A 26693-nucleotide genomic window follows, 5' to 3' on the forward strand; every position below is an offset into this window, starting at 1 on the left:
TCAGTGCCCTCTGTGGGCAATGCTTTCTAAGTGGTCTTAATATTGTTGTTTTCTGTATGTTTATTTTTACTTTTATCTTCCATTTATGTTATGTTTTCCACTTTAGTGATTTGCATTATACCTTAGATAGTAATGCAGAATTTCCTATTTAAATTAATTTAAGGAGAAATGTGAGTCAACTTAAAGAAAAATATTACAAAAATAATAATATAAATGGTATGAGGACTTGGGGGGAAAACGTAAGACTCAGATGAGCACTGGCATAAAGGAACACTTTAGATTTGGAATATGAGCACCTGAGTGTCTCACTACGCAGCCAACTCTGGACACGTCACTAAGCCCCTCTGTGCTCTCAGCTCCTGCCTACCTCGCAGAATTTTATGGCCAACTTTTATGATTTACAAATGTAAATCATTATTATTATTTGTGTTGGGTATTGCCTGTATTGCAAGAGCTGCATTTCCCAGAGTCCCTTGCCAGCACCATTCTGATAAGGTGTCATTCTGCCAGGGAGCTGCACTCCTGGGATTTGAAGGGTGTAAGGAGCATGCCTTTCTTCCTACGGCAGCAGTGACTGACCTAAGGCTTTAGCAGACGTACATTTTTGCAGTGAAGCTAGACTCCAAAGAGTGACCCTGACAGTCACCAGCTTCTAAGCTGCAAGGCGGCTGTGATTGACAGTGATTTCATGTCATTTCCTGTGATTTCTGATTGTGGGTGCAGCAGATTCCTGACATTGGTCAGGTCCACAACTGCTGTGGACTAACCCAGGAGTTAGTGCTGGTCCCCTTCCCCCATTTGCTCTCTCCAAAGAGTTTGTGCATCTGATTCCCTGTGTTAAATATCTTCCTGCTGGTGATACCTTGAGTGGTTTCCTGAACCCTAAAGGAGATATTATTAGTTTTACTGAATTTTTTAAAAAAGCTTCTATTTGATAATAATACAATAAGAGTTAACACTTGTGGAGTAAAGTTTACTAACAACTAGTCACTGGGATAAGCCCTTTATGTGCATAATCTCATTTAATTCTTTTAAGAACTCTATGAGGTAATTTCTATTACTATCTTCATTTTGCAGAGGGGGAAACTGAGGCAGAGAGTTATTTCCTGACCTAGGTCTCAGATGTGACAAACAGTTGAGTAGGGATTTGAACTCAGGCTGTCTGAATCGAGTCTTCAATGACTCCACACTATGTTGTCTCACCCCTACACACAAAAAAATGTCACTTTAGGTCTCCAATAAAGCCTACTTCAGGTCTGAAACCAGAACTGTTTTGGAATTCAGAAGTTTCGATTTTTAGAAGGGTGACACAGCACATATACTTACTGTGTGTTACTTGAGGGGGCAGCGTTAAGTGGGATCTGGGCCAGGACCTTGTAATCAAACACACTGATAGTTCTGCAATGGGATGAGGGTTCATATGAAATAAAGAAAAGGCCACAAATAGCCAAAGGAAACGTTGCTACCATGTGAGTTTAGGTGTCAAACTTAGGGGGGAAAACACTTTTGGTTTTCAGAGCTTTTTAGATCTCAAAATTGCTGATTAGGAATTAGGGACCTGCAATCTCCATGAATTGTTAGCAAATAGGAAAGAGAAGTTGAGTAAATTAAAAAAAAATTTTCCCCCCATCTATTGTCTCATTTTAATTGACTCTTTAGTACTGGCTACTTGTGACCACACCTTTCCTTTTTTAGCCGAAGCACGTGGGCAGGAACTTATTTCATGTCTGTCTAAGTCACATTTAATTGCAAGTATATTTACTTTGCAGACACCAGAAAGTTAAGGTCGTTATGATGCTTCACATTGTCCGGAGTGTCACCCCACCTCAAAGAAAGAGCCAGACAAAATCGGCAGAAACATGCCCTGGAGGGCCTTAGGGTCTTGTACGGTTCACCTTGTTCTATAACTTGACCTACTTATACCGCATTTCTGTTAAATTTGGGGAAGTTATTTATTAAGGTTTTAGCTTAAATATGGCTAACTATCGCCTTAGCACTTTATTTTTAATCAACTTATTTCAGTTATCAATATGTGGGTAGCAAACCAGCCTACACTCAATGGCTTAAAACAACAGTTACTTTTGGCTGCCATTGTTCCATGGGTTGGCTAGGCTCACCTGAGACGTCCTTATCTGGGGTTTCTCATGGGGTCACAGAGGCTCAAATGTGCTGGATGCCCGTCACCCACAGGCCTAGCAGTTGATGCTGGCTATCGGGTGGGGGCTCGACAAAGGTTGTCACCTCTATGTGACCTCAACATGGAAGATGAGTTCGGGGAGGGAGGTCACTAAGGTATTTCAGAGACCCAGGCAAAAGCTCTAAGACTTCTTGTCGTTCTGGTCCTAGAAAATATATAGCATCACTTCTGCCCTATTCTTTTGGTCAAAAGTGAATCGCAGAGCCAGCCCAGATCCAAGAGGAGGCTGGTATGCAAAGATGTGAACATTGGAGGCATGGATCACTGGGCGACCGTCTGAAAATTAGCTACCACACAACTTTTATAGATTGAGGTACACAAGAGTTTAAAAGTTAATTAAAAAATCATACACACAGAGACAAAAGTTTTATCACCCTACACAGAGACAAAAATGCCTTAAAATTTACTTCCCATTTATTTCAATAGCGTATAGTACTTTTTAATACAACTCTGAGGAGATTTAAAAAAATAAAGGGCATGGCATCTGGGAGGTGGTCAAATAGAGACTTTAAGTATAGCAACTTTAAGTCAAACAGGGAGAAGCAATTCTCTAAAGCTATAAAAACATAATGAGACACTTTCCAAATGATATGGCATCATTGTAGATTTCTGGCAAACCACGATAACCATTTTTTATGTGAGCAGGGTGGCTGGTGAGCAAAAGGGCAGAGGAGATAATGAGAGACAGCCTTTGTAGTTGAAAACCAGTCATTTTTACTTTTTTTTTTTTTTTTTTTTTTGAGTCACAGACCGTTTTGAGCTCATGGTGGAAGTTAGGAAATTTTTGCCCAGAGAGAATGGATATTTGCATACCTTTGTTCCTCCCTCCCTCCTTCTCTTCTTTCATTCCTTCTGTAATTATTTATAGAGAGCTGTTTCTGTTCCAGTCACTGATCCGGACCAAGGGATAAAATAGGGAAGAAGACAGATAAGTTCCCTAATCTCATGTCATGCACATTCTTAAGATAGAAAAACCCCTGGCGGTGCCTGGGTGGTGCAGATGGTTAAGCCCCTGACTCTTGCTTTTGGCTCAGGTCATGGGATTGAGCCCTGCGTTGGGCTCTGCCCTTCAGTGTGGAGTCTGCTTGAGATTCTCTTTCCTCTGCCCCTCCCACTCGTGTTGTCTCTCTCTCAAATAAATATGTAAAATCTTAAAAAAAAAAAAACCCAACACCCCAAGTACATCAATAAATAGACAAGACAACTCCAGATAGTTCTAAGTAATGAACTGTGAACACAACGTCTTGCATACAATTTTATGGGGCTCACATTTCTTCCACAAACTTTTTCCTCACTCCGCATCAATAACTTCTCTTTTGCACCAAAGGATAACCTTTTCAGATGAGCAGTGTGGATGTGGCTGTTGGTTATCCATGGCTTTTTTACCTATACTGGGTACGCAGATATTGACTAGTCTGTCTTTTTCCCAGCAGTGAAGAACAATTATATGCAGTGTCATTGGAGGTGACTTTCCTAACTAGTGGAAGAGCATCGGTTCCTTACAAAATTTCCGAAAGTACTGCTGCTAGTGAGGATGAAAATGTGCACAGCAGAATTTTCCACAGCTTTATTACCCCTTTCTTCACCCTCCCCCCAGGAGCTATCTGCTTACCCCTAGTAAAAGAAATTGGAATGGATCAAATAGCCATAGATTCACATTTCGAATTCTCAATTTACAGGAGACTCAAAGGACCAACACTTTTCCACATTCTGAACATGACAGTGCAGGATGGATGATTTACTTTGGACGATTTTTTCCCCCTCTATGTTCTATGTTATGTTCTTACCTCAAATTGTACTTCTGAATTTAGTAATCATAGCATCCCATGCAGGGGGTGTTTAAACATGCACTCTTACCTTTGTCAACATTTTAAGTATTTCCATTATTGTAACTCGTAGCTTTTTAAAAATGAAATGCAAATATCCATCTATCTTATTCCATGATAGGACCCGAAATGTAGTTCTAAGCCTTTGGTATTTGTGAAATATTTGTAACACAAACTTACTCTGTAGGTCTTTTGACTTTTTGGTGCTTTATTGATAACAAGCTTTCACCCTTTGTATTTTAATAGCTGGCATTTCACATTGGAGTGAATAGAAAAATGGAGTGAATCTAATATAAATATAATTATTTAGGGGTCAGCAGAATATGGCCTTGTGGGTCATACCCATTTATTTCCATAAGTAAGTTTTTAGTGGAATTAAGGCACACTCATCCTGTTATATATTGTCTACATTTGCTTTTATGTTTACTGTGTTTCCCCTTTAAGAAAAAGTTTGCCCATCCCTGATTTAGAGGAAAAATGATTCTATCTTTATTTCCTTGATAATCGTTGACATAAATTCTATGTTTATCATATGCCACAGATGGGCGAATTTGCATGCCTACCCCAGTGTGAAGCCCTACACTGGGGGTATAAAGACAAAAACCTGTGTTTGCCATTTGACAATACCTCCAAGATGCTTAAATATACAAAAATTATGGCAAACCCCTGAAGTTATACCTACAAACAAATACTGGTTTTATATTGAAGTGACAGAACTCACTGGTGACACTTTGGGGGAAAAGGTGGGGATTTCTGAACTTTGTACTGTAGAGTCAGAGTGCTATTATTGAAGCATAAAATTGAATCCGTGGTGCTCATAATAAGGTCCAAAATAAAGTTTTAAAAACTTACCCATATAAGTTATGGAAAAAATATATCTGAAATTTCCACTTTATTTTGCCAAGTAAGCCTGTGGCCAGGGTTGTTCATTCCAAAATCCCATTAACTCATTAACTAGTGACTTGGGGTTCCTGTTTAATGAAGTTTGCAGTGATGTCCCTTGAGTAACATTTCTTGCGTGTCTCTGTGGTTCCCAAGGTCTCCCTAAATGATGAGCACTCAACCACAGACATGGCCATTTAATTCAATAAACATTAGTTGAGGGCCTACAATGTGCAAAGCAAACTGCAGGTCCAGCGGGGCTACAAAGCTGTACGAGTGGGGGCTCCTGCCTTTCAGAAATTCAGGTGTCTCAATCTGGGTAATTGCTAATCGGAGCACTCCAGAACTTCTGGAGGAGTGTTTGAGTGTTGAAAAAGTTCCCCATGTCCTGCCAGTTCTTGATGTGTTTTTACCCCAATTCGAATATCCAGTTTGGGATCAGCCTTATTAAACACTAGGCTTCACAAATCTGGTTTAAATGAATAGCCAAAGGGTAGTATTAATTTAAAGAGTATATGTGCGAGTAAGACCACAACACTTGAGCTACAAGGAGCCTTGGAGACCATCTAAGACCCAGTCTTACACACAATTAGTGAAGTTTGCATCTTTCAACAGAGGCTGTGACCCCCCTTCCTCTGTCCATCCTCTGTTTCCATATTGCACACAGCACCCAGTTTTTTGGTGTCCATTTTCACCAGCTGGAAAAAAGATAACAACAGTGCAGAGTTGCCAGCTTTAGTAATTCTAGTTCCTGGAATCAAGGACAGGAAGCCTTTGTTATTTGCACACCCTAACTTTTCTAGCTTCTATTGAATAAATCACTTAACTGTCAGCTAATTACAGTGTTGGAAAGTTTACATCATTCATCTTTTTATGGCACCTCTTAATGGAAGACTCTGGAGATTAAAACTCTTGACAATTTCCATGATATAAAAAAGGAAAGCTGACCCAGAGAAAGATGGGACAAAAGATGAACATTTGGGAAATTTTATGCAGCAATGGGATCTGAAATAGTAGCCTATTTAAAGTAGTGCTGATTTGAATACTTAAAATTCCTGAAAAATGACAAAAATGTGATTTCTGTTAGAAGCAATACCATTTTATTGAAGGAATCCTCATTTTGCACCTGCTAACTACCCGGCACTTGCTTGTTCCAGGTGATAACCTTATGAGGCAGGTACTAGTATATGTCACTTTACAGATGAAGAAACCGAGGCAGAGAGAAAATTAGAGTGTCCAAGTTCTGACAGCTAGTAAGATGAGCCACAAAAGAAACACGCGGCAATCTGGCTGCAGAGATCATGCTCTCGGCCACTACTCCATCGACCTCACCCCTGCTCTCACCCATCCCTTGACCTTTTTCAATTGGACAGCTTAAGTGGGTCGTTTCCGTGCCGTGCCTCGAAGCCCCGCTCCGGGGTCAGAGTCTGCAGTGCGGAGCGGGTCCTCCTTCCCTCGGCCGCCCGGGATCAGAGGCGCCGCTTCTCTCCCAGGATCCCGGGGAGTTGCGCCCGCACCCCGCAGCCTTGGAAGCGCGCCCCCGCGGACGGCGGGAACGCGGGAGCGGCGCGCACGTGCCGCCGGGAAGAGGCCGCCCGGCCGCGCCAAGATGGCGGCGGCCGCGGCCGCAGCGGCGACGGTTGGCGGTGGCCCGTGAGGCGGGCGGGGCCGGCGGCGCGGAGGCGGGGTCCCGGGCGAGCCGCCCTGGGAGGCGGGGGCCGTTTCCATAGCGGCGGCAGGAGGTGTCGCGCCGGGGAACTTCCTGGTTCCCGGGCTCGGCTTCGCCGGGATCCTCTTGGAAGGGAAACAATGGGGCGGAGGGCACTGCGGTAGCTGCCGCCGCGCCGGGACCTGCTCGGCTGCCCCTACTCCCCGCTCTGCCCCCTCCTACAGCCTCCGCCGACGGGACCGGCCGGAGGTAACTTCATTTCCTCATCTCCCACCGCAGGGGGCCGGCCGGCGGCGGCGGCGGTCTCCGGGGTTTCCTCCTGGCAGGGACTGGGGTTGGCCCCTGGGAGCCGGACGCCGCCATTCCCGGCCCCGGGGAGGTGGACGGAGCTAAGGCTCCCTGCCTCAGCCCTCGAGGGTCAGGCTCCGGAAACGTGTGCGGGACCGTCCTGGTGCCCGCTGGAACCTCGATCGTGGGGCTCTGCGGGAGTGATTGGCAGGCTGGCGGGCGCCGGGTGGGGGGCGCTGGGGCGCAGGGGGCGTGCGGGGAGGGTGTGTGGGGGACGGTGCGAAGGGGGACCTGAAGGCCGGTGAAGGGGGCGGGTGGAACGGGCCGGGGTCTACTAGATCCGGGGGGAGGGGAGCCCCGCTGACTCCCCCTCCCCCCGGAGCAAGCTCCGGTCCCCGGGAGACGTGTCTCCCTTACAAGTTTCACTTGCGTCCTGCGGAGTCCAAGTGGGCAGGACTGAGGCAAACTTCGCTCTTTTAAATTATTGCCTTCGTGCCGCAGAACTTTGTTTCGACTAGGCTAGAGGAGGATGGGGTGAATGAGGGATCTGGAGAGCCTGGAAATCTGTGCGCTTTTGCAAAGTTTGCAAAGTAGTTCAGAGCTAACAGCCGTGTGATGGTGCGGCATATCTAATGCGTGAGAATGGTTGCTCTTAGGTATTTTAATGCCAGGAAATTCGAGCAGTCTGTGAATCCACATTTCTATAAATTGAAAGACATTTCTATAAATTGGGTATAAAGCTCTTCCCGCCCCCCCCCTTCCCCGCATTTTAATCCACAGTTGCTTTTTAGTCAGACGTTAACAGGAGTGAAATGAGTCCCTTATGGGACTGGGAAGGATGTTTGAATTGGGGCAATATCCAGTCATGGGAAATAGTGTGACACAAATGGGGGGAAAAAGTGGGGACACGATCTTAAATATTTTGCTTGCTGGAAGAAAGCGATTTTAATCCTATGTTAATCCATTTATAAAGGGAATTAAGTCTCTTGGATACATAATATTTTGTAGTCAGAAAAGTTGATCATCGTGGACAATCCCCTCATATGTAGAATCTCTGGGAAGTTCTATTAGAGGGAAGTCAGGGTACTTTTTTCTCTTGTGAAGTCATTTTAATAAGAATTAAGCTAGCTAGTAGCAAATGAACAGTGGTGTATTTGCTTTTCTCACTCTGTCAGACCCTAAAATTAAAAATACTTCTGGGTTTGCCATTTTTGATAATAAAGTTTGTAAACATAGTTTATATTTTTACTTAAAATGAATATTGACCCTGTGTTGTATTCTACATAGACAATTGAAATATGTCAACATATAAAAGAAAAATATTATGCTAATAAAAGTATGATTTAATTTTTAAAAGAAAACAGGTATCCTGGGTTAACAGAAATTCCTTTGCTGATTATATAAAGAATTAGTGAGTCGTCACAAAGGCATTTGAAGAAGCATCTTTTGCCAGACATTAGGAACTCGGGCCCTGAGTCTTGGTGTTTGTGCCTACTTACTGTTTTGAGCTAGCCTGTCAGACTCCCTGGTGTACTTGTTTCTGAAAAGGATAGGATAGCCCATTAATTACCAGTTACATCAGTGTTTGACATGAAGTATCTCCTAGTGAGGACAACTGCCACTGGCTAAACAAGCCAGTATGTGCAAGTGTCAGTTTTGCCGCCATCTGTTAATGGACTGGTCATCCTTAGCGTTTTTGGGGAACCAAGACAACTTCCTGGCAGGGTGGATTCAATCTGGGCCTCCAGTGCCAAGCAGAGGTTGTACTGGTCAGTCTGGGCCACCATGCGCACATCTATCTCGAGTTCCTGTTAGTTTTGTAGTCTGTGAAGGTGGTTGGAAAAGAGGCCAGTAAATTAAAGTTAGTGGAAAACTGAAAACAAAATTACTTCGGTTGAAATGTGCTAGGCATGTTAAGGGGGTCTGAAGCTGGCAGAAGACTTTGCTACAATATTAGAAGTTTGGAAATTGCTACTTCAGTCAGAAAGAAAGAGGTAGGTGATTACATTTTCTAGTTTATGTTTGCAATTTCACTTTAACCATTTTTGTTTTGTTTTAGTGCAATGGTATTGTTAACAACAATATTCTGACCATTTGTTATCAGAAACTTAGGGCTTCTGGATGGCTCAGTCCGTTAAGTGTCTGCCTTCAGCTGAGGTCATGATCCCAGCATCCTGGGATTGAGTCCGGAATCCGCCTCCCTGCTCAGCGGGGAGTCTGCTGCTCTCTCTCCCTCTGCCCACCCTCCTGCTCCTGCTCTCCCTCTCTCTCTCTCTCCCCCACTCTCTCTCAAATAAATAAATAAAATCTTAAAAAAATAAATTATATAAAAAAGAGAAAGTTATAGTGTGTCCCTTCAGGGCGATTTTTGAAAGGCATATTGCGTTTAGATGAGATTCGCTTGTATTTAGAGTCTCTTTTTTTCCCCCATTAAAAGTGTCTCACTTTTTACAGTGGAAGTCCATCAAAAAGTAATATTAATTTGAAAGACATCTGTCTTCTACCACATTTCATTATAGTACATGGGGGTCAGAGCATGGGAATTAAGAGTTGCAAACATTTGGATTCTCAACTGGTCTATGCCATTTCCATGTAAATAACTTAATTTTTCATGTAAATAAGTTAATTTTTAAAAGCTTGTTTCTTTGTAAAATTGGGAAACATAAATTTGGATTTGTTCATTCAGCAAGTATTTCTTGAGTGCCTTCTGTGTATGTCATGACCTCATGTTAGGTACCTTGTTTTCAACCACAGGGGGATAAGTCCTTTAAAGTAAAGTACAGGGAGCTATAAAACCCATGACTAGGAAATCTAACCTGACTTAGGGGTGGTGGGGCAAGCTTTCCCAAGGAAGTGACTTGTAAGATTTGGATACGGAGGAGATAGTGGGTGAAAAGGAGAGGGGAGTAGGTGGGACACTGAGGATAAGAGAAGAGCGGGCACATAGGGCCTGAAGAGACTGTTGTGGAGGTTAGATAAGGATGCTTGGGTATCAGTTCCCCACAAGGCTTGGCAGCAACCACTGTTCGTTGTGTAGAGAAGGCTCTTGGCACCAAACTCCAGACATCTGAACGAAGGGCTCAGTCTTGTTCCACAGCCATTATGGAAAGGGAGTCAGTCTAGTTGCCTCCAGCCACAGTAGACCTGGAAATGACTGTACACTTTGGTGTCTAGTTTTTTTTTTTTTTTTTTTAACTCTGGCACCATTCACTTGTGAGTTTCTGTATCCGAAAGACGGGAATTAAATGTTAAATGAGATTCTTTGATTTCTTTACAGAGATACTGTATGATATGAATATAGCATTTCGATTTAATTTTCCTAGCATTATTTCTTTGGAAGAGCTTAGGCTACCTTACTTAAAATATCTACCTCTCACAAAATGGTAGTAGTAATCCACCCTAAAATAAAAAATACTTCTTAAGTGGTAGGTAGTTTCATTTGCCTATAGGAAGATCAGAAGTGACTAGAGTTTCATATCTTGTTTGCTTAAGTGTTTTTGTACTAAATAGATATTTTGTTATTCTCTGACAGAGGTATAAGTTGCACCTTTGTCTTGCTGACATTTGTGTGTGTGTAGAAGAAGTTGCAATTGTATCCTGGAATTTTCCTTTCACTAAATTAACAAACGAATTAAAAAATATTAGAGTAATTTTTTTCATGAAATAAATGAAAGAATATTGTTTTTAAGTTTCTTAATATATTAATTTCAGTAATCTTAAATAGATCAGTAGTGGCAAATTAATATTTTATTATGGAATTAATGCAGTATTTATAAGCTAGTTGGCTCTCTGGGCTTTTCGTTCCTGTTTGTTTTTATTCGGTTTTGAACATTTTAATGCTTGTTAGCATGTCTGTAGTAAGGTAAGAAAAGAGAATGTGAAATAAGATTTTGAGAAGTCAGTCACAATGGGAAAAAATTGAATAGACGTGGTTAAAATTTACAAGAGTTAGGTATATGTGCATTGGCTAGATAGTTCTGTGTATTTTGCTTATGACTTATAAAAATGAATTGGCATACAATAACTATTGACATTAATGTTTAAAAATGAAAAAAAATCTGTCTTACCTGTTTTTTATGTTTCTTTTTTCTTGTTGTAGCTTCCTTTTGGATTGTCTTATTTATTTAGAGGGTGGGGGGGGTGTTGAGAGGAGAGTGCAGGGGCACAAGTGGGGGGGAGGGGCAGAGGGAGAGGGATGGAGAGAATACCAAGCAGGCTCCACAGTCATTGAGTGTGGAACAAGATGTGGGGCTCAATCTCATGACTCTGAGATCGTGACCTGAGCCAAAATCAAGAGTCAGATGCTTAACCGACTGAGCCACCCAGGCGCCCCTGGATTGTCTTAAAAATGAGTATTTCATTTACCTCTTTTTTATTAGCTTGGTATTATCTATTCCTTTGCTGTTCCTTAAGTGTTTGCCTAAGAAATTTTAGGGGCGCCTGGGTGGCACAGCGGTTAAGCGTCTGCCTTCGGCTCAGGACGTGATCCTGGCGTTGTGGGATCGAGCCCCACATCAGGCTCCTCTGCTATGAGCCTGCTTCTTCCTCTCCCACTCCCCCTACTTGTGTTCCCTCTCTCGCTGGCTGTCTCTCTCTCTGTCGAATAAATAAATAAAATCTTTAAAAAAAAAAAAAAAGAAATTCTAGTAAGTTTTCTCAGCTTATCAGAGTGGAGTATTGAGACTTCTTTTTTTCCAGAGAATGAAACATTTTAAAACATTTAAAAACATTTAAGTTAATTTTCTTTCTTTCTTCTTTTTTTAACCTCTTTCATCATTACCATGTTTTAAAATGCATGTATAGTTTAAACCCCATAGATGTATTTCTGTTGTTTTACACTGTTATTACTCAGTTAGACTTCCTGCATTTTCTTTTCCTTCGTTCCCTCTTGTGTTACTAATCTTCCAACTGAAATAATTTTCCTTCTGCCCGAAGAATACCCTTTAAAAGTAGACATTGTATTGACAAATTTTCATACTTTTTATTTGAGAATGTTTCTTTTTCACCTGCATTCTTGAAAGATACACTTTGCTAGGTATAGAATTCTAGACTAGGGATACATACATACATGTAGTTACGTATTCGTCCTTTGGAGAAGAGATTATTCTCTAATATTTGGCTTTGTTTCTATTGACAAGTCAGTTATAGTTTATCACTTCTTTATTGGTAATTTGTTTCTCTGGCTATTTTTGAGATTTTTCTTTTTGTCTTTGGATTTCAAATAACCCTGCCCTTTCTTGCTTGGGGTATATCCCTTTTGATGCTGTGTCTGGATGTCTTTCATCAGTTTTGGATAGTTCTCAGCTGTCATCTCCTTAAATATTGCCTCTTCCCCATTCTCTTGCTTACTCTTTCTGGGACTTCAGTTCCATGGTGTCAGAGCTCCCCGACTCCTCTGTGTATTTCATTTGTCTTCTGTATTTTCCACTCTTGTTTCTTTTCTGTTCTGGATATTTCCTTGTGGTCTGTCTTCCAGTTTACTAAGGTAGTCTTTACCTCTGTTTAATCTGCTCTAAATGTTATTCTCCGGTTTCTTAATTTTGGTTAATTGTATTTTCATTCTAGAATTTCATTTTGTTTCCTTTTAAAGTCTGCTATGCCGTTTTCCTAATTTGTAATTGCCTATCAAAATTTTCAAGCTTTGCACATATCTCTTTGAACAGAGTAAGCTATCCCATAGGTTTTTTCTGTGATCTTTTGTTTCTCCAGGGGTCTTATTTCCCTATGTGCCTGCTTATCTTTGATTGTATACTGTTTATTCTGTTTGAAAAAAATATTTCCAGAAGTAATTATAGATTTAGGTAAAGATTTTTCTGTTGCTTTTGCCAGGCACTTGGGATTACCTTTATTCAAACTGAGGGTTTTTTGAGTCTGTGCAAGGACTGGTTTAATTTACTTCTGTGTTTTCTCTTCTGGGATTCAGCCTTTTGGGGTCTTACTCTAAAGCAGGGGATGGCTCCCTTGGTGGATCTTGTACTCTGACATTTTGTCTTCCTTCCAGTTTTTGATTAGGCAAGCATTTCCAGGAGGGAAGAAACCCCAGGGTGCCGTCCTCCTCTCTGTTCTCTTGGACTGTGCCTCATAATTCCTTATTACCTCATCAGTCCTTTGATGAGTCCACTTTTTTAAAAAAAATATTTTATGTATGTATTTATTTGACAGAGAGAGCGTGCGCACAGGAGGCAGAGAGGCAGGCAGAGGGAGAGGGAGAAGTGAGAGCCTGACATGGGCTCCATCCCAGGACCCTGGGATCATGACCTGAGCCAAAGGCAGATGCTTAACTGATTGAGCCCCTCAGGTGCCCCCCTTTTAAATTAAGGTATGATATACATATGATAGTGTGCACTGATCTTAAATGTATACTATGAAGAATTTTTATAAATGTAATGCAAGGTCTAATAGTTGTTCGGCATATAGAACATTTTTGCCACCCCAGAAGGCCCTGTCATACTCCCTCCCTGTCCATACCACCTTCCTTCCCTGCCTCAGGTCACAATTACTCTGTTTTCTATCACCATAGACTAGTTTTGTATTTTTTAGTTTTCTTGTCAAAATAGGATCACGTGGTACGTTCTACTTTCTTGTGTCTGATCTGGCTTTTTCCAGTCAGCATTGTATAGTATCAATGAAATTCAGCTCTATTATTGCACATAGCAGTAGTGTTTCTTTTTTATTGCCCTGTACTTGTTATTGTTACTGTGGCACCTAAAAAATGGCCTCAAAACTCAAAGACTTAAACAGTGACAACATTTATTTTCTGCACAGCACTGTAATTTGGGCAATGCTTGTCTTAGCTTCATTTGGTTTCAAGTAGGGCTGCTTCAAGACTGGGCCTAATAGCATTTGAAGGTTTGCTCACATGTCTGCTTGTTGATGAACACCTAAATGTGTCCTGGGTGTGCTCACAGCACGGTGGCAGTGTTCCAAGGGCTAGCGTCCTGCGCCCACGTGCAGTGGGGAGAGGGGTGGAGAGCCCATAAGCCAGACAGACGCTAGATTGCCTCTTAGGACTTGGCTTTGAAGCTTAATGCAGTTTTAATTCCACCGCAGTCTATTCTTTGAGGCAGTTATGAGCCTGCCTATGTTTAAAGAGAGGGAAAACAGACTCTACCTCTTGATGGGGAGAGTCGAGATTCTGGAAGAGCATGTGAGACCAGAAACACTGTAGTCACCATTACTGGAAAATATAGTGTGCCATAGTAGTAGCCTCATATACAAATCTGTCACAATTTATGTGTCCACTCTGCTTGTAATAGGCTTTTGCATTATTTCCAATTTTGAGCTATTATAATAAAGCTGCTATGAACATCCTTTTTTTTTTTTTATTAAGATTTTATTTGTTTATTTGACAGAGAGAGAGAGACAGCCAGGGAGAGAGGGAACACAGGCAGGGGGAGTGGGAGAGGAAGAAGCAGTTTCCCAGCGGAGAAGCTTGTTGTGGGGCTCGATCCCAGGACTGTGGGATCACGCCCTGAGCTGAAGGCAGACGCTTAATGACTGAGCCACCCAGGCACCCCTATGAACATTCTTATACATGTATTTTGTTGGATTTATGTACTTCCTTCTTTTAGAAGTATCCCTGGGTAGGGCACTGTTGAGTAATAGGTCGATACAATTTAGCTTCAATAGTTATTACCAGTTTTCAAAGTGGTTACACCATTTTATATCTCTGGTATTTTTAAGAATTAAAAAAATTATTTATTTGTCTAGCTTTTTAATTGCAAGAGGATTGGTGTGTAATATGTGGTCTGGCTTTGTTGGAAATATAGATCCCTTGTCTTATCTTTTGCTTTCCCAGCCAGATGCTTAATTATTGGAAAATCCCCATTTCCAATTTCTAACTAGATAGAATAGTCTGATTGTGAAGTAACATTAGTAGTAATTTTTAAAGAAGCATTTTAGAATATGTATTCAAATTAGTGCTAAGTATAGTTACCATTAGCAGACCATTTGCATTAATTGCTGAAGAGAAATTTCTGAAATTTCTTTTTACAACTTGCTTTTTGGGAATAGTGAGCCCCATCCCTCAATTTATATCACATTTTGTTTTTGATCCAATGCTGTATCATGAGTTTACATTCTAAGCTCATTCACCAACTTGCTTGGGAAATATTTTTCAATTGTGAAAACTTTTTCCTACAAAGTTGATAATCTGCCATCACGAAGGATTGCCAGAAGAATGCCATCCAGGTTCTCCCTTCAACCTCGGGGTTACTTTTGATTACTTCACTATTAATAGTCATTTTAACTTTTTTCCAAGTGTCATTTGAATCTGGTCTTTTTTTTTTTTTTTCTTTACATTTTAGACCAATTTATTTCCGCTCATACCTGGTTTTCTGCAATAATTTATTGATTGATCCTACTAATAATAATGCTTAGGAAGTTAGAATTCTCTTAGTTATTCATTGAATTAAGATTAGTTTTTAGGTCATAAATCTTACAGTGCTCAAAAGAGAACTTAAAAATCATTTCAGCTTGGGTGCCTGGGTGGCTTAGGTGGTTGAGTGTCTGACTCTTAATTTCTGCTCGGGTTTTGATATGGGGGTCATGAGATTGAGCCCCGTGTCTGGCTGCCTGCTCAGCATGGAGTGTGCTTGAATTTTCTCCTCCCTCTATCTGCCCCGTCTCCACCCCTCCCCCCCGCAAGCTTTCGTGTGCTCTCTCAAATAAAATGTTTTTTTAAAAAAGATCTTATTTGTTTATTTGAGAGAGAGCACGCGCGCGCACGCACACAAACCAGTGGGAGGGACAGAGGGAGAAGCAGACTCCCCGCCGAGTCTCCATCCCTGGACTCCAGGACCATGACCTGAGCCAAGGCAGCAGCTTATCTGACTGAGCCACCCAGGCGCCCCTAAATAAATGACATCTTTAAAAATATCATTTCAATTTATTTTTTTAAAAATAAGACCTGAAAAAAGCTGAATCAGTACTAGTATATATAAGATATTTAGTTTACCAAAGCATTTTTTTCATGTATAATCCTTTGACAATCTTGAGTGGTAGGTGGGTTGGAAATTTTAACTCTAATTTTACAGATGAAGAAACAGAGTCTCAGAGTAATGAAGTGACTTGATCTGCAGTCCTAGAGCTGGTTAATGGCAGAGCTGTCCCTCTCGCATCTAGGACTTCTTGTATGTTGAGTGATTTTCTTACAAGGCTCACAATCTACTGAATTCCAGTTTTATTGACTACATTAATTTTCCTCTCTTCAACTTTATGTATTTACATTTTACGGCCCATGAATTTACTCATTTTCCTTCAGCAGCATGAGCTGAAGCTCTTCACTCCCATTTTGTCCTGGCTGTGTTTTGTTAGTGGCAAGATGGCTGGGACCAGGTTTGTCTTGATTTTTTATCGCAAGCCCCTTGAGAAGTTTTTTGCATATCGTCTAGCTGAGTAAGTATTTATTGAATGGATGGATGGATGGATTCTTTGTTTAGAATCCAACTAGAGATAGTGTGGTATTTTTAGCTGACTTTTTAAATGATGCCAGGCCTCTGAAAATCAGATCTATTGTATCCTTCATTTTAGCTTTTATCGGTAGAGTTCAGGCATTAGGTGCGGTTCTGATAGTATGTATCAAGTGCATTAGGCACATACAACATGTGAACAAATTACGAGCTGCTTTTGAAAGGCTCTGCCTCTGTGACTGTAAGTGAGGAAGTTTGTCAACGGGTATTTGTTTTTCTAAATACCTAGTTGACCTGTTTACCAGTGTATAGCTACTAGAATTTGATAAGTCCTTCTGGAAACCTAACTCAAATTCTACCTGCAGAAGGGGAAGAAATTAGACCTCATTCTTATCTGATGCTTCATTAACATACATGTGTAAACAAACCGAGGAAATCCAATGATTTCACATTTTGCCCATCTCATTCTCTGATCTTATTAGCAGGAAGTACGTTTGTTGATTTAGTGAATAGGATAAACAAACCTCCTTTCACTCTAGCAATGACAGATTTATTTTACTTCTCTTGAGCTGGGAAAATATCTAAAGCTGTTCAAATTTAGCGCTATGTTTCAGGGGGTATAAATTGCAGAAAGCGCATTCTTTTATAGAATGACTAAGAATTGGGAAACGAATGATGAGTTTAATATTAACTGAAGTTATTTCTTTATCCAAATGAGAAGACATTACCTGGAAATGTGCCTCAGCATATATATTTGAACTAATGAACTATGAATCTGAGTTAAGAAAGAAAAGTAGTAGAATTACTATGACCTAAGTTCCACAGGGATAGGATCTTTGTTTTCTTGGCTGTGTCTCCAGAGCCTAGAACACTGCCTGGCTCATAATAGCTCTTCAGTAAATATTTATTAAATGAATAGTACATTTGTGTATTTTTTATCTGTTTTAAATTTAAGAACCTAACATTAATCATTTAAGTGTTGGTTTATAACCCTTTGGGAAATAAATTTAAATTGCTGACTGTGAGAAGGCTGCATAAAGTACATTGTTGAGCACTCATTCATTCCCTGTCATTAAATTTTCTTGAGACATTTAAAAAATGGATACATGAGAGTCCATTACACGTAAATGAACATTTCATTTAGTCCATCCCTTATTACTGGATATTTAAGATATATAGATACATATTTTTTTCTTTTTCTTCTTTTTTTTTTTTTGCTGTTACAAATAATGCTTCAATGAAGGAAATTTTCTTCAGCTCTTCCTTGGAATGGCAGTTCAACACATAGCAATGTTGCAAAACAGAGTCTAGGAATTTCTACTAGAAAATGAACTTGGATTGTACAACTCTGAGGGTGAGATCAGAAGCTTTAGTGATCAGACAGCTGAGTTCAGCCAGCACAAATGATAACAATTCTTTGCTGCTTTTACATGTGGGTAATGTATAATCATCAGTCTTTGCACATGAAAGTTCACTTGTAATTTGTTGTGGAGCTGCTTATCACTTGGTATTGTCTTTTACTTTTAAAGAATGAATGAGTCACTACAACTCTTTCTGCCTCTTAATTATAGTTTAAAGATTATAAATGCATTTAACTCCTTTATATAGCTACCTTTTAAAAAAGATTTTATTTATTTATCTATTTATTTATTTATTTGGGGGGGAGGGAGGGAGGAAGGTAGGGAGAAGGAGGAGCAGGGAAGGGGCAGAGGGAGAAGCAGGCTCCTTGGTGAGCAGAGAGCCCGACGTGGGGCTTGATCCCAGGACCCTGGAATCATGCCCTGAGCCGAAGGCAGACACTTAACTGACTGAGCCACCCACGCACCCCATGTTGTGTTACTTTTATTTATAATCATTTCACTTCTGAATTTTATTGGAAATTTTTTGCTTTTTCGTATTAAAATATCATAAAATATTATATTCATACACAAAGTTATGTGTAGTGTGTGTTGCATAATGGTGTCCATATTATCCCCTTCTTCAACTTAAGTGATAGAACATTATCAGTACCCTCTTGGATCACATCTTCCTGCTTCTTCTCCTTATTGCACTGCTTGTCCTGAGGAAACCAGCAGCCTCAACTTTAAGGTCTAGCATTCTCTTGCTTTTCTGTATAGTTACAGTATGTGTGTCTATGTCCCTAAACAGCTTATTGTTAATTTTGTGTATTTTGGAAATTTATGTAAATGGTATTAGTATGTGTGTGTGTATGTTCACAAATGTAGTGAGTAAAGTTTTCTAGTAAAACTAAAACTAACAAATTTAATTTGCATTTAAAATTAATGTCCTTATTCTCTGTATTAGTCATCGTTTGCAATAATAATGCTGTGTAACAAACCACTGCAAAATTTCAGTGGTGTAAAATGACACACATTTATTTCTAGCTCATAGGTTTGGCAGTCTCTGCTGGGTTTGGCTGGGTTTGTCTGTAAGTTGTGGGTTGGGTTGGGTTGGGGTTTGTGCTAGGTGTCTACTCATTCTAGGACCAGTAGCTATCTGGGGTGCATTATAGGAGATCAAGAGAACAGACAAGCTCAATCCTCTTAGAACCTCCACTTAGAACAGCGTCAGTCCAGCATGTCATATGGTCAGGTCCTCAAATCCATGAGGTGGGGTGTATACGCCCCTCCTAGGGAAGCCACAGCAAGAGCAATGGGTAAAGGCAGACATAAGAACAAAAGATAGTGTCTGCCATATCTTCCTCCTGAATAACAGCATAAAAACTTGGAATATTTCCATTCTTATTACCTCTATTCTAGATTACATGCTGTTGTTCAGTACTTTAGCTCCTTTTTTGTTGTTGTTGTTGTTGTTGGTAACTCCTAATTTAGAAATCATACCTCCAATATTTGTTTGCATTTACTCATGTTTACAGTTTTTTTTTCCTCACCATTCTTTCTTGTATTTCAGACCTCCTCTTTGGCATCATTTTCCTACTTTGTGATTATAGTTTTGGAAGCAGCCTTAATGAGGATCTGTTTACTGTATATTCCCTCAGTTTGTGTCTGAAATTTTCATTATTTTGTCATTTTTCTTGAAAAGATAGTTTGGCTGAGTTGAGTATATAATTATAGTGAACAGTTTATTCCTCTTAGAACTTTGAAGATATTATTCTGGTGTCTTCTGGCTCCTGTTGTTGCAGTTGATAAATCAGGTGTAAGTCTAATTGTTGCTTTGTAAGCAATCTGCCTTTTGTTTCTGGTTGCTTTTAAAAACTCTTTGTCGTTGGGGCACCTGGGTGGCATAGCGGTTAAGCGTCTGCCTTCGGCTCAGGGCGTGATCCCAGCGTTATGGGATTGAGCCCCACATCAGGCTCCTCCGCTATGAGTCTGCTTCTTCCTCTCCCACTCCCCCTGCTTGTGTTCCCTCTCTCGCTGGCTGTCTCTATCTCTGTCAAATAAATAAAATCTTAAAAAAAAAAAACCTCTTTGTCGTTGATGTTTCACAGTTTCACTATGATATCTCTGGGCGTCAATTTTCATTTTATTTATGCTTTCTGGAATTTAATGAACTTGAGTCTGTACATTAGTATCTTTCAGCAATTCAGGAAAATTCTTAGCTGTTCTCTTTTTGCAGATTGTCTCTCCCGCATTCTTAATGTTCTCTTTCTAAAACTCCAATTAGATATACATATTAGATATTTTTTTAAAGATTTTATTTATTTATTTGACAGAGACAGTGAGAGAGGGAACACAAGCAGGGGGAGTGGGAGAGGGAGAAGCAGGCTTCCCGCTGAGCAGGGAGCCTGATGTGGGGCTCCATCCTAGAACCCTGAGCTGAAGGCAGAAGCTTAATGACTGAGCCACCCAGTCGCCCCCATATTAGATGTCTTAATATTTAAATTTATTAATTTAATTTATTAATTATGTTTAATTAGATGTTTTAATTTATTTTTCATGTCTCTTAATCTTCCTTTATTTTTTTTGTCTTTCTTCGTTGTGTTCTGGATAATTTCAGATCTGTCTTCTGGTTCAGGGGCACCTGGCTGGCTTAGTTGGGAGACCATGTGACTCGATCTCCAGGTTGTGAATTTGAGCCCCATGTTGGGTATAGAGATTCCAAAAAAAATAAATTAACTTAAAAAAAAATAAAAGGTTATCAGATCTATCATCTGGTTCATTAATTCTTTCTTTAGCAGAACCTATTTTGCTGAACTTGTCTGTTGAGATTGAATTTTAGTTATCCTGTTTTTCAACCTGATTCTTTTCCAAATCTGTTGCCTTCTTTTTTGCTCGTATTTTCCATTTCCTATTGTTTTTTGAAACATTACTGTCCTTTCCTTTTTAACATATTTGTGATTATTTCTGTTGAATCTTGCTTAGGCCTAGTTTTAAAAGTTTGAAGCTAATTTTTACTATAAGTGTATCTGTGGAAATGCTTGTGAGACCTGGCTTAAGAGAGCTTTCTCCCAGAAAGAATTTGCAATTGAGGACACTGTGAAACCAGGGTCATTTGATTTCTAGGCTTGAGATTTTTATAACATACAAGTGTATGGATTTGAACTTGAAACCTGTGTGAAGGTTGGTTTTGGTTACGGATTTCCAGTGAATTCTCCCTTCCCCTTACCTAAACACAAATAAACCTAGACTCAGGAGAGAATTCTCCTTTAGCTTTCCTTTGGGGCAGTTTTTTTTTTTTTTTTTAATAGTTTATTCTTTTTATTGAAGATGTGGTGCTTTAGGGGCCAGGCCTTATGTGCTTAACTGTAGTCTGACTTCCTATGTTGTACGGTGTGAAGCTTTGACTTTCTCCCAGGCATGACTGTCAACACTGAAAGCCCTTCAGCATTGTCCAATAGAATTTTCTGTGATAATGGAAATGTTACACATCTCTGCTAATACCACAACCGGTAGCCACATTAGAAATGTCTGTAGTGCGACAAAGGAATGGAATTTAAAATTTTACATGGTCTTAATTAATTTAAATTTAAAAAGCTACGTGTGGCTTGTGGCAACAGTATTGGACAATGCAGCTTGGTTATGGGAGATAGTCAAATGCCTCTAGGGCCATCGCTGATGTCTTTGCCTACTGACTCTCTTTGTGCTCCTGTTCATTTTTTCAGTCTCTAAGGATTCCTCTTAGTTGCTTATGAGCTTTGCTCTTCATTTCAAAGAATAATTCTTGTATTTTATTAAATATGTTTGATGTCATGTAGCAAGAGGGTTCCCAATCCATTTGGACACAAGAATCTTGGAAACAAATACCTGACAGCTGTATATTTAGTGGGAGAAGTACTTATCTTGAATGATATAAATTGGAAAGTTCACAGTAGAGTAGTGGACGTTCTTCAAATGGAAACTGACCATGAAGTTAAAAATTGTGAGGAAGAATTAATTAAATACTTCTTTGCCATCGTCCTTATTCTTCAAAAAATTTAAGAATGCTGAAAGATAAAAATGGAGCTGTGGCTAGTGTTTTTAAAGTCTTACACATCATTTTCACCTTCTTGATGTATTTTACTTTATACAAGAGCTCTTGAATGAAAAGGTGTATATATTTATTTAGAATTATTTTGCAAATGGATGGAAAAAAACAATGAACTTGAGAGATTGTAGGGAATGGTGGTGGCTAAGGGATAGGAAAGGACTTTGACTTTCATTCAGTGCTGAAAGTATTTGTTTTACTTCTGGCTTTAACAGGACCTGTATTAGTTATTTAATTGGGGGGATTTAAAAAAATCTAAATAATGGTCCTAGCTATTTCTCAGGTAGACACTTAGCCTAATACTTTAGAACTGTGTGGTTGGTTTTGATGTTTATTAATAAAATATGCCTAGATTCTTTTTTTTTTAAGTTTTTAAACAAATTTATTTGTCAGAGAGAGAGAGAGAGAGAGTGCAAGCATGCGAGCACAAGCAGGGGGAGCATCAGGCAGAGGGAGAAGCAGACTCCCGCCAAGCAGGGAGCCCCATGCGGCACTGGATCCCACGCTGGGATCATGATCTGAGCTGAAAGCAGTTGCTTTAACTGACTGAGCCACCCAGGCATCTCTAATAAACACCTAGATTCTTTGTAATAAATTTGTGTTACTTTAGGATTTGCTTGCTTTTGTGGAGCCATAGGTACATTTGGTTCTTTTTTTTATTTGTATTTTTTTATTGTGGTAAAATATACATAAGATTTAACACTTTAACCTTTTTTTTTTTTAACACTTTAACCTTTTTAATGTGTCCAGTTCAGTGGTATTAAGTACATTTACATTGATGTACAACCATCAGCATCCATCTCCAGAACTTTTCTCATCTTCCCAAACTGAAACTCTGTCCCCATTAAACACTAAGTCCCCATTTTCCCCGCTCTCAGGTTCTGGCACCCACCATTCTACTTTCTGTCCCTGAATTTGATTTTTCTAAGTTCCTCATATGAGTGGAATAATAGGATGTTTGTCAAATATATGACTGGCTTATTTTACTTAGCATAATTTTTCACAAGATTAAATTTGATTTTCTAAAATTATAATTTGTGATGAGAGTAAAAGAATGGAGATCCCATCAGCCTGTAGTAGAGATTGGCATTCTTGTGTATTTCTTTCAGTAGAAGAAGTAGTAAACAATAAAATAAGTTACTGTTAATTTGGTCTCCTGAAGGAATATTATTAGAAACAAGAGAACTGTGATACCATATGTCGTGGTTTATAATTCTGTAAAATAATTAAAATTGGGACTGCTGAGCTAGTGCTAGAATAGATTATCTGGTATTATAAAGACCAGAAGTCCTTTCAGATCCTCTGAGAGGTTTTAACTGCCCAAAAGTGTTAGAAATTATTTTTAGGTCGTGTAGTGCCTGCAATAAAGAAAAGGATTTTGGTGGAGTTTGCTTTACTTTTAACTAGACCCTGAGTTCCCTGTCAGGATGGGAACTATCCTTCGGCTGGCTCACCATTCATGTATCAAGTTTTGTCACAGGAGTTAGAGGAGTCACTTGAAAGAACCTGTATTAGGTTAGCATGAGTATAAATTCTCATGCTGAGAATAAACAGCATGGCTCAAGTTCCTAGAAAATGATTTTAAAGGCCAGATTTTATGGAAATACTCCAATATACCTTTTCTGTGAAACTGTGGAATTAAGACAGATTACTTTTTTTCCTTCTTGGATGGTGTGAAAAACAAAGTTAGATCTCTTTTATCTTTTTTACATGTCCAGTGGGAGGGGATAGCATTTGGAGAAGGAGAAAGAGAACATGCACATTTTGTCATATATTCTTCTGAACTGCCTTGTTGCTTAAAGAGTTCCCAGACTGCTACTTTGAGAGTAGATAGGAAGATCTACATTTCATAGCTGTGATTAGGGTAAAGAATTTTGAACCAGTGTATTCAGTTATAAGTAATTTCAAAGTATGTTTCTAAGAAGAACTACTCCATGACATTTCACAGTAATTCCAATACATGCATTGTTGCATATTTGTAAGGTATATTTATCACTTTAGATGGTAAGGTTGTAAATCCACTGTTCATAAGTTTTATTATCCTGGCATTTTTGAGGTTACTATTTTCAGTGCTAAGAAAATTCTTGATATATTAGGAACTTCAATCCTTGAAAACGTATTTGTTCAGCATTTTATGATTATGGGTAGGAGGGGCTCACTACTTAGTACAAAGTGCTTTGATGCTGCCCTTTAGGAATTTTAAATTTAAGATAAAAAACTTCGATATAGACAGGAACAAAAAGTCCCTGGACAAAGAGACTAGATTCTACAAGAGTAAGTAAACTCCCGGATCACCTATGAACGTTTAGTCTCCTTTGTGTATCTGTGCCATGGGATTGCCTTCCCATGTCATCATCCTTCGGCATGCTCCGGGGGTCAGCACGTTTGACCTCATAGTTCCTTGGGAGGGAAAACAGGTCTGATAGACTCAGTGAAGCACCATCAAGAGAGTCTATTTATAGTGAGAAACTTTCACTGTGTATTCTAAAACTAACATGTAGATTATATGTTGTTTTAGATTTTCCATACAACTTCTCATTTCCTTTGGGATAATTGGGTTATCTGGAAATGAAAATCATAGTCTTTACTGCATAGATAAAGAAGGAAGTGTGTGGGATGGGGGTCAGGTGATTACACGGCAGCGCTGTGATTATATGCCATTGCTAATTACACTATATGAATCATGCTGTGCATACAGATTTTCATTTTGTAAATTTGTATTTCTCATGTATATAACATGACATGAGTAAAGAATATACATGGGACAAGCATTTCTTCCAAAAATGTTACCCTAACTTTAATCTATTTCAGAATCAGAGATCCTTAGTATTATGTTATTTTAATTGATTTAGAAGATAAAGTGACTGTCACTTCTTGTAGTTGCAAAAAGTAGTTTGTCAGTTAGTGAAGAAAGCTGTACATGAGGAAGCACAGTGCGAATTTTGTATCAAATCTTATTTTATCTGTGGAATTTTATGTATTAGATTTGGGGAGGAACGTGTCATGGCTATGTTGAAATATAACTAGTGTTACTTCATGCCTCATTTTCTTTAACATATTAATGAAGTAAGAAAGATTTTAGTTCATATTTATACTAATACAGGGTGATGCTTTATGTTATACTGAAGTGAAAAGAACCAAATATGAAATTTTGTGTGTAGTATTTATGAAGTGTATTTTAAGAATAATTAGAAACTCCCTTGAAGGGAATCGTGCCCCACATAATTGGGTAGATGTAGTGACGTTGTGTGGTGAGAGAATTCTTCTTTCTATTTTGCTGCTGTTTCCAATTTTTTAAAACAAGGAAACCATATTTTATAATGAGAAAAATGCCCATTATTAGAGGAAGTTTGTAGCAATAACTTTGGTCATCTTTATTTGATAGTGTATATGAATTATTTATGGGTAAACAAAGTAAATTTAGCAGGTGTGATGTGCTGTATCTACCCGAGATGGAGTGCTTGCTTTCTAGGAACTATTTATTTGGGAAAGGGGGGAGGGAATAAGATTTTAGTAAGTGAAGACCAAGGACACCTGTTAATAAGTTTCTGTGTGATAATTACTTTATACATACTATTTGCTTTTGAGATGACTTCTTACAAAGGAAAAGATGAATGTTTTAAAGATTCGTAATTTTTTACATTTAGATGACACCAGAGGGTTCTTTTGGAAATAGAAAATTGTTGAAGCCAATTATTTTTATTTCCTTTTTAGAAGATTTTATTTTAAATGCTCACCGTTAGAAGAGCTGATTTCTTTCTCTTTGTTTTCTGACCAGGACATGTATTCTTCTGAGAAGCCTTGGGCAGCAGATTTTGGTTTACTCTCCGATTGGGACAGCCTACAGAGACATTTCCAGTCATGAGTAAGTGTTCATCTTTGTTTCGTTTCAGGGGCCTCAGAAGCATTTGTGGAGTACTCAAAAAAAGAAAAAGTTTGTTATGGGACAAACTAGAATTATGTCACTTCGTCAGAGATTGAATAATCTGGTTTAGCCCAATTGTGCACCTGCCTCTGTTGAAACAAGGAGATCCTTTCTGGTGTTTTATCTATTTGAAGAAGTTAGATGTGCTGAGGAAATCTGTGTCATTAGTTTCTTGGCTGATTTAGTTCTGTTACTCAAAATATTCTGTTGACTAGTCATTGGGAAGTGACTTGTTGGAAATATGAAGAGGGAAACTCATAAATATAGAGGACAAACTGGTAGCTGCCACAGGAGAAGTGGATGGGGGAAAAAGAAAGAAATATGAAGAGGGCAAATTTAAATTGAAAGTTACTCTTATCATCGATTGAAATAATTAGTTGATAAATGAAAATGAGACTGTTGTTATTGTGAAATCTTTGAGTGCTTTCTACTAAGAGTGACATTGCAAGAAGTGCGCTTTGATTTTTGAGACTTTTCAGTGGGCTACTTTTTTGGTGTTGTTCTTTGAATAAATCAGGATAGTTGCTAGATGAGTTCAAATACAGATGAAAGAGGAAGCGGCTTTTGATACTCCAGCTCCATTCATATGATATTCCAGCTCCATCCAGCTCCATTCATATCTTTACTCATAGTGAAGACGGTAATATGAGTTTATGAAAACTAAGAAATGTCAGGCATTATAACTTAAAAATGCTTACTACATTTTGGGAAATTTACGTTTTACTTTGTAATCTTAGTGTTCGGTTAGCATCACCGTTACAGAGTTCTTTGAGGACAGGTACTCTGTCTTTCAATTTTGAATCTCCGTGTCTACCAGTGTCCTGTCCACTGCAGCCCCTAAAAATTAAGAGCCCTGTGCAGACAAAGGCAGAGGTGAGGGATAGGTTGTTGGGCGACTAATAATATATTATCTGAACCACATACAAGTTTTTATTTGTGAATTACAATGGCTGTATTTCATTTGTAAGATTTTTAGTTGGTTCTTTTCTCATTTTTGCTTCTTTTTATTTAAAAAATTAGGTTCTTTTATTATTCTTTTATCTCTTTGTAGATCTTTTTTGTGCTTATTTTG

The 26693-nt window shown here is 39.2% G+C and overlaps 1 protein-coding gene and 1 pseudogene across 3 annotated transcripts in view; one reads left to right on the forward strand and one right to left on the reverse strand.

The window, feature by feature from the left end:
- Positions 1-5993: 5993 nt before the first annotated feature.
- On the reverse strand, positions 5994-6937 carry LOC148107405 (uncharacterized; annotated as a pseudogene).
- Positions 6559-26693, forward strand: part of USP6NL (USP6 N-terminal like) — a 181659-nt gene continuing 161524 nt past the window's right edge. The window contains exons 1-2 of one of the 3 annotated variants that reach the window (XM_087857722.1): positions 6559-6823; positions 25475-25561. Coding sequence is in view for 2 of the 3 variants with exons in the window: in XM_045793917.2 (XP_045649873.2) it covers positions 25558-25561 (4 nt within the window). In the remaining variant the exon portion in view is untranslated. Of the gene's footprint in view, positions 6824-7175; positions 8857-25474; positions 25562-26693 lie in introns of those variants that run through there. The other 2 variants (XM_045793917.2, XM_087857721.1) reach the window with 2 other exon arrangements.

Source organism: Ursus americanus, chromosome 31, assembly GCF_024610735.1.
Source record: "Ursus americanus isolate L20-20 chromosome 31, mUrsAme1.1.p, whole genome shotgun sequence".
Classification (NCBI taxonomy): domain Eukaryota; kingdom Metazoa; phylum Chordata; class Mammalia; order Carnivora; family Ursidae; genus Ursus; species Ursus americanus.